Raw genomic sequence first — 14033 nt, 5'->3', positions numbered from 1 at the left:
GCCCAATGAGATCCACAGCAAATCATTCCTTCAACATCCATCCTTGTCCCCACTGCCTTCCTCTGTCTTCACAAAACACACCTACACAAAAGGTTGATTCTTGGCAGTTCCACGAATCTTTCTTTTAAAGGTGTTGCATTGTACACTGGTTTTTCCATGTTCACATTAACAGTGCCATTGATTTCACTAAGAAGCCTTGCATTTTCTTCTTCTATTTTATACTCATATAGCACTGAAAAAAATTCATTGTGCTTCTCAATCAAAGCTCCTAGCCATTCGTCAAAACCCAAGTAATTATTAAAAAGACAAACTTTGTTTGTAGTGAGTTTTGAGTAAGTAAAAACAGCTGCTTTTAAAACTATTAGCTTGTCTCTGATGGGATATGCTCAATAACGTATTCCTGATGTAAACAGACATGTAAAACCTGCTATGAGATACAAGAAAGTCCTAGAAATCAGTTTGCTGAGAATTAATCTCTTATAAAAAAAGTCTCAGCAAAATTTAAAAAGGAACACATCATTAACTTTCTTTAGGTAATAAAGTATTTCTCCTTTTCCACCATGAGAAAAATTACATTCTTGCAAGCTTTATGTATTTCCATCTTGTTCATGTCTCAATGTTGAGGAAAAAATAAAAAAAAAAATCAAAACAAATTTCTGCAATTTTTCTTACTATGAGGGAAAAAAATTAATTATATTTTTGGCTTGCTTACCTCCCTGCCTGGAAAAGCTTCTGTCACCTTCTCTTGGACAAACTCCTGTGTAGCAGAGCGCAAGGCTATATGTTCTTCCAACTGCAGCATTTGGGACTTCTCCTAGCTTGAAACATTTAGTCAATTGTGGGTTTTGTTTTTATTTTCCCAGGGGGAAAAAAAATCTCAGAAAAATCCATATTTCCATGGAAAATTTGAATTGGAGGGGTGGAGGGGAAGCTGCCATCTAACAATCAGCAAGATATACAGTTTGCACCTCTGACCAAGTCTGATACAAGCCTGATACAGTATATCCAAGATTTACTAATGTAGTGTAAAGGAACAGAATTTAGCTCACAGTCTTGTTTGTCTTTAATGTAATCTTCATGAACAGTGCAATATTAAAAGAAAATCCATGGACTCAAGGGATCATGTTAGATACAGCATTTATAGGAGAAAAGAATTGGCAGAGGTTGGTGTTAAGAGGGGTGATAATAAGCCTTTTCACTTAAAAGATATACCGATGCCAACTCAAAAGCATTCAGTCTGTAATCCCTTAGCTCCACAAAGTATAGGCTACAGTTCACTTAGATGCTTTCTGTTACAACAGCCTGTGAAGTATATAACATGGTCGGTGATTAAAAACAATGGGCAGTTTGGAGCCCCCACAAAAATGCAAGTCCAGATAAAAATCATAGTCACCCTCAGTGTTAAGGAAAATGGGTAATACAATACGATGATGAGTAATGCAAGCAAAAAACACGTTCAAAAAACTGTTCTCTGCCAAAATAGACAACAAGCAGAGAACGCGTAATTCTGAATTCCCATTTTTATTCAAAGCTTAACTGGAATATATTGGTGGCAAGTGCACCAATGAACAATAAAAATTCAGAAAGCCCAACTATGCATGTTTCTCCCATTTCAGAGATGAGGCTGTCTTAGCACTCAGTCTGTAATCACACACTTATCCAGCCCTGCTCCTTCAAATTCACCTTGCTAAAGTAAGTTGTACAGGAAAGTAATGGTCACTTCATGTGAACAGATGCACAGCATCACACACCTGGTAGAACTGGCTACAAAACTTGCATGCAAGATGTACAACAGCACATGTTCAAACAGCATAAGCAGTATCTTCCCTTTAATGACTGGAACTACATGTAGGTTTCTAAACCCAAACTTAGATTATATTCATTACAACTAATTGAACGAATTGAGAAAAAGACTTGGCAGTAAAATGAAGGATGACCTTCCCTCTCCCCAGATGTCCCAGTAAGTCTAAAAAAAAAAAAAAAAAAAACCCGAAACTGGAACACTTGCTGTAATTACTGAAACTACTGTGTATGACCTAGCTGCTATCATCAATAAGAAACTGTGTGGATATACATTCTTGTCACAGGTGGCATCAACACAGTAAACAGACTTCTTAGTAAAGGCAGTTAATCTCTTTTATTACACTTGGTACTCTTGCTAAAATAGCTGGGCAATGTGTTTATTGTCAGTTCTGGTAAGGAAGGACAAATTCTGTCTCAGCTTAGGATTTTCACTCCAAATATTTGAGAAACAGTAAAATAAACCCAAAGGCACAGAGTAAATATACGCAACACTTGTACAAAGGCAAAAATGTACTTCTGTACGTAGTACATGTTAAAACCAAAACAGTACATCAACATAACTTTACGACTGTGACCCAAGCCAACAAAAGTGAGATAATTCAGCAGAGATGAATGCCCTGGCCTTACCCCAACCTACCACACATATTGCAGTCTGTTGCATCTGATCTGCTAACAGTTCGAGGCCAACACATAACCTCAATATTCAATCTTAGCAAATTCAGTCTTGTATTTTGAATATGAGACTGGAACAAAGATATTTCACCACATCAATTTGAAAATAGGGGACTGAGCTCTCTTGTTAATATCCTTCCTACGCAAACTGAAGTTTGATAGCATCCCTGTAATACTCTACTGAAAGATGGTTAGTACTGGAATGCATTATTATTATAAGAAAAGAATGACATATGAAAAATAAGAAGATACTTCTAGGGTTCCTGCCCAGTAGAACTCATAAACTGAGTGAGCCCAGGCGTTTGAAATCTGAGTGCACACACAAACAAAAGATCCCGTATTAACTTCCTCACAGCTGAAATTCTGAAATACTTTAGGAGGTTAGAACCAAATGTTTAATAAGGAAAACAGTGAGATTCAGGGAAGGGTTAGACCTAAAACAAAAGCAATACCTAAAATACCTAAAACCTAGAAAATATATTCCCCTTGCTTACTCCAATTCTACTGCATCCACACTAAATTAATTTTTCTGAACTTTAATAGGTAGAAGAACTCAGCATAAACTTTCATTTCTTTCCCTTTTTAGGGAATATAAGGGGACATCTTTTTCTAGGTAGTTTTCCTCTACCTCAATGCTTTATAACTGACTAGTCCTACAATTGCCTTCAGCACAAAAACCCATTTTGATTTCTGGTCCTTCAAGTCCTTTCAGTATCTTCACCTTCCCCATCTTCAAAAGTCACTTTGAACGTGTCATCCACTTGAGGGTGAACATCAGGTTATCAACAGGGCTCATCAATTCTGAAATCTTAAACTACAGATCTGCTGATGCTACCTTAAGCTGAAGATCTGCTAAACTAAGATTAAACACTGTTATAAAATGATCCACTCTTTGAGCCCATATTCTTATTATAGAATTCAGGGGACATTTAAATCTGCAAATCAGTGGGGCAGGGTGCAGCTCTCTAAAACCATCAGTGGTTAAACCCATTCACGCACATGCTGGGTCTCGCTCACTGTTCTCTTGCCCCTGATTTGTGCTGAGAATAAGTTCTGGTGGCCAAAACCACTTCACAGTTGTGTACATCAAAACAGAGCCTTTACTCATAGGTGGAGCCATAATGTATGAGTGCAATAAAAACACAGATACTTGTCCTAGTTGCAACTGCTGCAATAACAACTTTTCAGCAGAAAAAATAATCGTGCTTCTCCTTTTTTATCATCATCAGCCCATGAAAGGCACTTCTTTCCAGCAGGTAATTTCAAAAACACAGCTGCAATATTTAGCTGCAGCTGTAAAACAGTAGTCTCCAGGCTGATATATATTAAAAGGCTTCACAACTTTTGTTTGATGTCTTTATGAATAATTATAGGCTGACCCAAGCTTGTCAAAACAAATCAAAGCAAAGCTAACACACAAGCAGATATGTGCTCTGTGCCTGTTCTCTCTCTTCAGTGTCTGGAATCAGTTTTGAGTCCAAGTTGTACTGTGTGGGTAATGCCAATGAACATGCCTTTATAACACCTTGCTAATTTAGCCTGTTAACTCTCAGATGCACCATTGTCATTGGGCAATTAAAAAGGTGGGGAGAGAAAAAAGGGACCAGTTTGGTCTGTGTGCTCTCAGTTGCTATGCTTCAACCATTGCATAAACACTGTGTGACAAAGACTGGTACCTACCAGGATGATTACCCACCTACTGTTTTCTTCTTCCTACAGAAGCTGGGACTGTGAGGCAGGCAGCCTGAACTCCCAAAGTGGGAGGCAGCATATGAATCAGTAACAAATTATGACCTACCCACAAAAGGCAAAGTAAATAATTACAAGTGGCAATATGTAGCATCATTTTTATAATGCAGACATAAAGCCTTAGAATAGGTTATAGCGGTTTTGTGTAAAAGAAGAAAATCTTCTTATCTACTTCTTCCCCATCATCTATTAAGACCCCTTTCTTCCCCACTGAACCAATGTCTTCACTTCTTCTTCCAAAGGAGTTCCTACCGATGCCCTCTCCCAGCCCTAGCAGATATGGTTGGACAAGAATAAGTGGAATGTTTTCTTACAAAAGCCATTTTGGGCAGTGCTGTGGTAGCAAGTACTATTGTGACACCTCTGCTTTATATAAGTAAAAGCAGTATTAAACACATATAAGTAGCAATACAGCTGTTTTCTGGCACTTCTCTAGAAATCCCCCCAGGTTCGTCTATAACTTTTTAAAGAAATTCAACAGAAGAATATCATATACGCTTTTGAGTAGTCAACAGCACTTACTAAATTGTTTTCCCAGACCTGAATTCAGGCATCAGTGCTTCTCCTTTATCAAGAACCTCATCTGCATTTGGCTATGAAGAGGCAAGAGGAAGGAAGATGGAAACTCCCTGGGGGAAATTCCTAGCCCACAAGACTTCTACGTGCTCAGTCTTCTGCTATCCGCAACCCTTCCTCAGAGCTTTGGAGATTACACATGGTGTGATAACAGCACATGAGTTTTCTATTTTGCTGCAAAGACACATACCTGTTTCTTTTGTATCCCAGGACTACGCAGGCAGCTGGATTGTTATTGCAGTAATAATGCAATTTACCTAATCATACCAAGATGCTTACTGTGCAGAAACCTTACCTGTGTGACTACAGCATAGGACAGTATTACCAGTGAGAAATACAACTAACTAACTTCTGGAACTCTAAGAGATTTATTCATGTGAAAACATCAACCGCTTTCCATTATTCTTTGTTGACACTATGAAGAAAACATGTCCCGCTTGTGCTGTCATAAAGGGACAAAGTGATGACAAATAACAAAATCCATAAAACACAAAACATCATTGACACATGATTTGAATGAGGCTATTTCATTACACAGAGGAAAATCAGAAGTCAAAGACTTGCTGTCAGGAAGATCAGAAGCAAAGACGCCATTTCTATCTGAGTTACTAGAAATATTGGCCACATTTCTGCCTGCCATTGTACAGGTAAACAAACATACGCTCCTATACTTCTGCACTACTGAGATCAACAAAAGTTCCTCAGAAGTGCAGTAGCTGTCATGAACATCAACACTGGGAGAGGCCAAAACGCAGATGAAAAGTCAGGATTTCATCCAACCACTAGGAATAACAAAGATTGCTGGACTTTGCTGACAGTGGATATCACACCACTGTTATGACAGCAGAGAGGCCTCTTTCACAGAAGTGAGGAAGAGCTGGCCCTGTGGCACATGGCAGCCCCAGGACACACAGCGCTGTACGGAACTGGGCCTGAAAAACACACAGATCCTACCCGTTCCTCCTGCACCCACATCCCTGCATTGTCCTTCCCTTCCAACAAATGAGTTTTCAAAGAAGAAATTAGTATATGAGAAATCCAGGCCAAATGTATAAAGTTTGGCCCTTATTTTCATTGAGATGCCCTACCATTTAGCATGAGCCACTGCGTACAAGTCTTTGTCCAGTTTACAGTCTGAAGAGCTCAATCACAGGCTAAACCAATTTCAAATAATACTTTCAAGGGCTTTAATGGGATGGTCAAAGCCTTTTGTAACAATTCTGCTACAGCATGCCTACTTGTCTGAAAGCTGGTGGTGCCTACATATTTTTCCCTCTTCTCTGATAGATAATTCCTTAATTTTCACAACACAGGCTTAGTGAAGTGGGACAGGGCCATAAAGGAGGAGAGTTATAACCATGATGTGTTTAGGAAACTGATCTGATGAAACCTCATCCGATGCCTCCTCTGCTCCAGAGATACCCAGAGCCTAGGAACAGAAGAAAATTAAGTCCTCTTCTGCTCCAATCTGTTTTACTTGAAAAAGCTACCTGACTTACCTTATTTTGCAAAGACATGAGCAAAAGGTTCATCTTTCTCGCTAGTTACATGCAAGGTCACACAAAATTAGAAAGTCGTCAAAACAAAAGCACACCTAAGGCAAATTTCACCATAGGGTTTTTTTTTCCTATTACAAGAAGAAGGCTGATTTCCCCAAAATGAGAAAACCAGTCTATTCTAAACAGCAGCTGTAAAGAACTGTCTGTTCAAAGAATTGTACTGTTGTGCCATTCCGAATGTCAGACAGCAAAATAAAAACCTTCTACAGAATAACTACATTGGTAGAGAAACTGTGTAATGCTCTGCTTGGAACTGATAGCCACTTGAAACTTAACACATTAACCCAGAGAGAGCATAAACAATTCTTGGTCTAGTTGCTGGTGGCAGATGGGAGAGTAACATGGGAGCTGAAAAAATATGTTGATTACAGAATCTGAAAGACAGGTATCAGATAAAAAAAACAAGAGAACAACAAACAAACCTGAATTAACTCTGTCATATCTAAAAATAGTAACTCTTGATCAATTTGCATTCCAATTATCTACTGCAGTGAAACTGTAGGATATCTTAAATGACATGCTGGTTAAATAAATTCCTGTGGGAGGCGGTCCCCTCTCTGTGATCACAGGACATTTAACTAACAAATGTCAGTAATGTACTTCACTAAAGGTAATGGCTACAGTATAGTGGAGAAGAGGGATTACATATGGGGCACTACATTCTATGCATTCCTCTACAAATGTGAGAATAGCCAGCTCTGTCCTAAAGCGCTAACCAACTGCACTTGCTGAGACAAAGGGGGCTTCTAAGCATGGGAGGACTGAAGCATTCATGAAGGGGCAACCAATAACGGCATGATTGCAATTGTAAAGATAAGGGAGATGCTTCTGTACTCAACTTCCAGCAAGCACGTTTGCACAAACACTTATTACCCAGCAATTAATTTTTACTTTCCACAATACCTATGCCAGTAAACGTAACTACTCAAATGCCTGTAGGAAGCAAATGCCCAGCAGGCACGAGCATGTTCTAATGTCATTCATTTGCAAGTTTTGAAAAACTGGCAAAAGAACCACAAAGAATCCCAAAGAGTTTTCGGTATTTTCTAATACATGGATTATCCCACTGACTTCTGCTCCTCCATATTTTCACGTGGCATTCTCTGAAGTAGAAGGGAGCTGAAGAGAACACCTCAAGATAGACAGAGGTCCAGAGGGATCTCGACAAGCTCAAGAAGTGGGCCCGAGTGAAACTCATGAGGTTCAATAAGGCCAAGTGCAAGGTCCTGAAACTCGGTTGGGCACCCTGGTATCAATACAGGCTGGGGGATAAAGGGATTGAAAGCAGCCATGGGGAGAAGGACTAGTGGATACTGACAGACAAAAAGCTGAACATGAGCCAGCAATGTGACCTCACAGCCCAGAAACCCCATCGTATGCTGAGCTGCATCAAAAGGAGCATGGCCAGCAGGTCGAAGGAGGTGATCCTGCCCTTCTACTCCGCTCTCATGAGACCCCCAACCTGCAGGACTGCGTTCAGCTCTGTGGTCCCCAAGTACAAGCCAGACATGGACCTTTTGAAACAGGTCCAGAGAAGGGCCATAAATATCAGAGGGCTGGAACTCCTCTGATCAGGAAAGGCTGCAAGAGTTGCGGTTGATCAGCCTGAAGAAGAAAAGGTTCCAGGAGGGCCTCACTGTGGCCTTTCAGTACTTAAAGGAGGCTTATAAAAAAGATGGGAAAAGACTTTTTAAGCAGGGCCTGTTGTGAGAGGACGAGGGGTAATGGCTTTAAACTAAAAGAGAGGAGATTTAAATTAGGAAGAAATCTTTTACAATGAGGATGGAACAGGTTGCTCAGAGAAGCTGTGAATGCCCCATCCCTGGAAATATCTGAGGTCAGGTTGGATGGGGCTCTGAGCAACCTGATCCAGTTGAAGATGGTGCTGCTCATTGCAGGCGGGTTGGACTAGATGACTTTTAAAGGTCCTTCCCAACCCAAACTATTCTATGATTCTACATGCATATGTATACTCTACTGTCTGGTACAGTATTACCTCCATGTAGGTATATTCATCTCCTACTGGAACTGTCAGTAAGCAGTTCAGACTGCCAGAAAATATTGCAGTGCCCTTAGTGACCCAGTTCCTCCCACGAATGCCCTGTAAAATTGCTTTCATATTGATGAAACATTTTTTGAGGGATCAGGGGAGCTGTGGTGGGGCTTGAAGACGTTGATCGTATCCCCCTCATGACAAACTGATGATGTAACTGGTAAGTTTGATTTCATTGGTTTTGGTAGGAGTTTTCCGGAGATCATAAAAAGCTGCTGAATGTGCAAGCTGATGTCTTTCACATTTGCTCTTTTCCACACAACTATTTCCACAGACTGGATAACTTTTTTCTGTTTAACTTTGACTGATTAAAAAAAAACTGTTCAAGTGGAATCACTGTGTATGTGGTACCACACGGTCCCTCTGCTCATAGCCAAAGGTAAGAACCCAGTGGTCTCTTGTTATTCCTTAAATAACTATACAACTGGAAAGAAACAACAGGAAACACAGATTTGTAGATTGCACAACAGCTTGATCTCCAGCCTACAGGAAACTCTGAAACCTTCCACATTGCCTTTAGTGAGGTTTAGATCTCTTCCACAGAAACCTAAGTACAGATCTACAATGTGCATGTTTCCTGCATCAGGATTCCGGTAACTGAGCTTCCTCGTTTCAATTAAACTCCTGTCCCTTAGGAGTTCAATGTTTTATGCTGAAAGTTAACTTGCTTTCAGCACCACTGTCTTTAGGAAACTTTGGTAGGATTCCTCTTATTTTATGCAGATGTCTTCTCTGTCTGTCTGAACTAGTGATACTTGGTTTCCTCCAGAGACAATAAAATACAGAGTGAAAAAGGCACTTCTAAGGCATGATCTACCCAAGCTACATAGATGTGTGCTTTTGGATGTCAGGAAGCTTAAGAAAAGCCTTTCTCTCTCAGTTGAATATCAAGACATGCTACCATGAACAGGTCTGATTTAGATAATCTACCCTGTAGATATCTGCCCTTGATCAGATGATCCCACCCCAGGTGGCCCGAATTGGACACAGAATACAAACAACTTTACCAGTCATTTTTACTTAGTTACTATGTTTAAGCCAGAATGAAATAGAAGACATTGTCTGTGGAATAAACAAGCTAGTGTTTTTTTCCTTTTATTGCTGTGATATGAAGTCAGTGGCTTAGCAATCTAAACAGAGATGGTTTATCAAGCCCTTACCTTTGGGGATAGTAATCTGACAACCCAGGTCACAGTCCTGCTGCAACTGATAAAAAGCCACTTCCTGCAGCCGAGCACGCTCCAGCTCCGAGAGGCTTTGAACGGGAACTGACTTCAGCCGAACACTGCGCCCTGACATGCTGTTCCAAGTGAAATCACCCTACAGGAAATCAAATGGAAAAATATAATGCATCATATGGTATGCACAGTTTAATAAACAGAACCATCTCTTTCACTGCTAGGAAAAACATCACAGGTCCTTTTTTCTTACAGGCCATTTTCTTGGACATCTTTAACCTCTCAAATCTTTGCTTTCTTAAAAGCAGAATTCCTTTAAAGGAGTACGGACATGCAAAACAAAAAGTCAACTCTGGCTGAAACCATTTAACCAACTATTGTTGCAAAAACATTAGGATTCCAGTAACCTAAAGCACAAAGCACGAAAAAAAAAACCCAACCTTGTCTACTTTTCCCAGTTTGCATTCTTTGTACAGTACTCAGTCATCATTCCTTTCCCCACACAGTCAGACATGCAGACCTCCACTGTCCAGGTCCATGGGCAATCCACATCTTATCTCCCTCAACTTGCTAATCCCACTCCACAAAAGCTTACTCAGAGTACACGCACAGACCGCTTTCTCTTTTCTGACATATCCCACCTCCTTACCCCATCCCCTCCTTATGACTATACAGTATTTAGAACAAGACTGATGAAAAGACAAGCTATTTCGTGTTCTTGAAAAGCCTAATAACAATGTACATGTTAAAATTTATAGAGGAAAACAACATGAGATATGGTACATCTCTGTAAAGTACCAATTATGCTTGGAAAGCAAATCAAAAGCTTTAGCTGTTCTATCTCCTGCCTTTGATAACATACACAAAAAGCCACACTCTTAGTATTTAGCTTGGGCGAGTGAAGCAATCATCAAAGAGAAATGCAAGCACACAGACAAGCCTGAAGGATGGCAATTAACTTCAAGACTTTCAGAATTAGTCAGAGCATCAAAGAGCACATTTTAGCACTACAGAGAAAGAAAGAAGAATTTGTTTTTCATTCTAACTGTGTTAAAAAATAGAGAACAAACTTGTCAGTAGGTATAACCTGGTGAACCTGTAGATAATGGAACAACTCCGATATATATCAGCTGAGCTGTAAAGACAAATCCACCAACATGTCCTTCTTCACAACATGACAGACTTACAATTAACTAACTTCACTTTCAAGTTCTCATTTTCAGTTTTAAACTTCAATATCTGCACCTTGACTGCGTGATCTTTTTTTCACTATTCACCTACAATTCACTTGTTCCGCACAAACATCTGCAGTCAAAGGGCATCCACTGACTTTAAAAGACATTGTCTGAAGCTCCTTATTACCAAAATCAGTAAAATTTGACTTAATTTATCAGCTATATGTCCTATTGTATATAAACATCTTTGCACATTTCTATATATTTTGCATATATGTGTATACATACATACAAGTGCACACATACGACCTCTATACACATTTGTGTATACACACGTATATATGCATACCTATGACTGTGTGTGTATTCATATGTGCATACAAAACAAAAAGCATTCACAAATATGCAGCAACATCTAGCAATATAAATTAAAGGAATTACATATTAAAAGGGTTCCTTATGATGCATGAAGTATGTTTGAGCTCATCAAGGAAGTTTTTTTTTCCTAGTAGTTTTTGTAAGTCATTAGGCAACCATAACAGACAAAGCTGTTACTTCAATGTGAACAACTGCACATTTGTACACTCAGTGCACATACTATACTCAATATCTTTGCAAATATCACGCAAACTTCTGCACTAGCCCAGTATTAACTACAGGAATTTGTTCCTTTGTTTTCTGCCTCTTCACCTCTTCTTGCTCTTCTAATGCCTTATTGTTGATTAACTAGATTTAGCAAGCTCAAACTAAAGGTTTGCACGGAGACTACAAGCTGAGCTGATCAGTTTAACTCAAACAAAATCAAAGTAGCAAGAATCACATAAACCTTATTTGCAAAACTGTAAGTAAATATTTACATTTTTTAAAAAGCTGTTGTCATTTATAGATAAAATGATGGAGAACAGAATCCACAACCAGACAATGTATACTAAGAAACTAATTTCTTTCCAACTTTAATAATGCAAAAGAAACTTTACAAGTACAGAAGTATGCATTCCAATCCTCATAACATACAATGTAAAAAATGTTCCATAGTTAAAAAGGTGGAGAGAGAGAAACATAAGTATTTATGTAGACTTTGGGGGTAATTTATCTTATCTATTTCTCCAAGATAAGTATTTTCATAAACAAAAGTATCACTGACATGTCTACCGTAAAAATTTTCAAACAGAAATATTCAATTTTGAAACACAAATGGGAAGCAAAAAGGAGAACCATGAGAAAATGTTGAATTAACAGAATATTTATCCTGTTTAGGACATGGCAGGGGGGTTGGAACTAGACGATCTTAAGGTCCTTTCCCACCCTCACCTTTCTATGATTCTATGTCCTGTTTTCCATAGAGCACAAAAAACAAAGGGTGCATGGGGCTTTTCGGAATTATCACAAGTCAAATAAACATTCCTTAACTAAATTTTGCATGGAGACAAGAATTATTGCTCTTTTGGGGGGATAATAATTACCAAGGGCAAATCTAACTCTGGATGTAACTGCATTCTCAGCTTTATCTCTGAGTCAGCTCTGTAACTGCACTCTGGAAGCTGTACCACTGCAGTGCCCAGCTCAATCATTAGCCCTACCAAACCAGTGTAACTCAGAGAGACACTGCTTGCCAGCTGTGGTACACCCCCTGTATTCATATTTTGATTTAGGGACCCCAATAAGCCTCTTCACACAGATCTATGCTCCTTTATATGAGCAGAGCAGCCAACTAAGCATTGGCTCAGGAATCGCACCCTGGCTTACTGGGTAGGATTCCTTAATTTCACCTTAATATGGAAGCACCCCATCTAACATTTTTATTATTATTTTTTTTTTAATACGAGATTAAGGGTTTAAAACCAAAGGAAAGAATAAAGCACCCAACAAGATTATAAGGGCTGTTCCTTCCAAACAGGTTGCTTGTTCTGGCAGTCTGCAAGCTCACATTATGTCCCTTAGCTCACTGGGTCAGGTCTGCCTGGCTAAAAGTGGTAGGATGCAAGCTCTGCACCTTCCAACACCAAGACAGGTCATCACACAGCAATAAGGAAAGTACAATCACTCTGTCCAGTTGCTCTTCACTAAAAAAAACCACATTCCTCCCTTACACGGGGTGGGTTTGATAAAATCTCTGCTAGGTCACATTAACATAGGTTTTTACTATGCTAATGGAACGCATGACTAATTAATTAAAATATTTTTGGAAAATCATGTGTTAGAGCCAGTGCAATCTCCTAATCTGCTAAAGAAGTGAGAGGCTCAAGAAATGGAAAAGTCTGTTTTATTTGGCAAATAAATATCACTGTCTTCTAAGAGCCAAAACATAGTATTTGACAATCCATGCAGACTCCTATGCTTTGCAAGACACAAGGTAAACCAAAAGTCTCATCTTCCTCCTAAAGCACTGTACAATTTTACATATAGCCTGTAAATTAATGCAAAATTAACCAGGCTTGGGAAAGTCCAGAAAAGTCAAGCTTCCTTGGAGAATGAATGCTGGTGCAATCACATCAGTCACATCTGCCTTAAGCTATTCTCCACTTTGTGAGGCGACCAACGGAGGGAAGGGAAAGGAAAGGACAGGGCAGACACAGAGGATACTTTCTGTTTCTCTCCCCAGATGAGAAGGAACATTTTAACCTACTTCAGTTTCAACATCAGGCTGACATACCTCCTTGAAGAAGAAGAGCAGATGATCTTTAAGCACAGAGTGACTTGGTTTTTAAAGTTCATGCCCTGCATGTGTGTTCAGACGTACATACACAGCTTCTTCTCTATTATTTATTGTAGATCAGAATACGATGTGCAAATGGCTCTTTCATCACCAACAAGCTGGGGTGGGAGGGTACAATGACCAGCCTGGTAGGATGCAAACAGCCAACTGCAAGGGTGCTTTCAAAACTGATTTTTACAAAACCTTAAGCAGACTAAAACCCTTCTCTTGTTTCTTCTACCAGCCAGTCACTTCTTTTCCCTCACTATTCTCCAGCTTCAGCTCCATTTTATCCCTGGCCCTCCCACCAACATCTAACATTTTTCCTCCACTCAACCAAGCAGTTCACTTACCGGGTAAGTAACTAAAATACCAGAGCAGATGACTCGGCAAAGCAGATGACTGATTAACTGCATGTTGTGCCTTTGAAGAATCTGTCCACTCTTCCCGTACTTCTTGTCCACAATCATAAGCACATTTTTAATAAGATGCAGACAGCAGTTTTACTAATATTCTTTCAAGATTTTTTTTTTTTTAAATCATTTTTTTTGGATGTTCACTGGCTCCAAAGTA

General features: G+C 39.4%; 1 protein-coding gene across 4 annotated transcripts in view; it reads right to left on the bottom strand.

Annotated features, from left to right (window-relative positions):
• ARHGAP6 (Rho GTPase activating protein 6) overlaps window positions 1-14033 on the bottom strand; it is a 329447-nt gene that overhangs the window by 53113 nt on the left and 262301 nt on the right. For all 4 annotated transcript variants that reach the window (XM_065677454.1, XM_065677455.1, XM_065677457.1 and 1 more), the window contains exon 2: window positions 9573-9732. In XM_065677454.1, coding sequence (XP_065533526.1) covers window positions 9573-9732 — 160 coding nt within the window. The remainder of the gene's footprint in view (window positions 1-9572; window positions 9733-14033) is intronic.

Source organism: Lathamus discolor, chromosome 4 (assembly GCF_037157495.1).
Source record: "Lathamus discolor isolate bLatDis1 chromosome 4, bLatDis1.hap1, whole genome shotgun sequence".
In the NCBI taxonomy this organism is placed as follows: Eukaryota; Metazoa; Chordata; class Aves; order Psittaciformes; family Psittacidae; genus Lathamus; species Lathamus discolor.
Note: the sequence above shows the minus strand (reverse complement) of the source record. Positions and strands in the feature narration are given on the sequence as shown.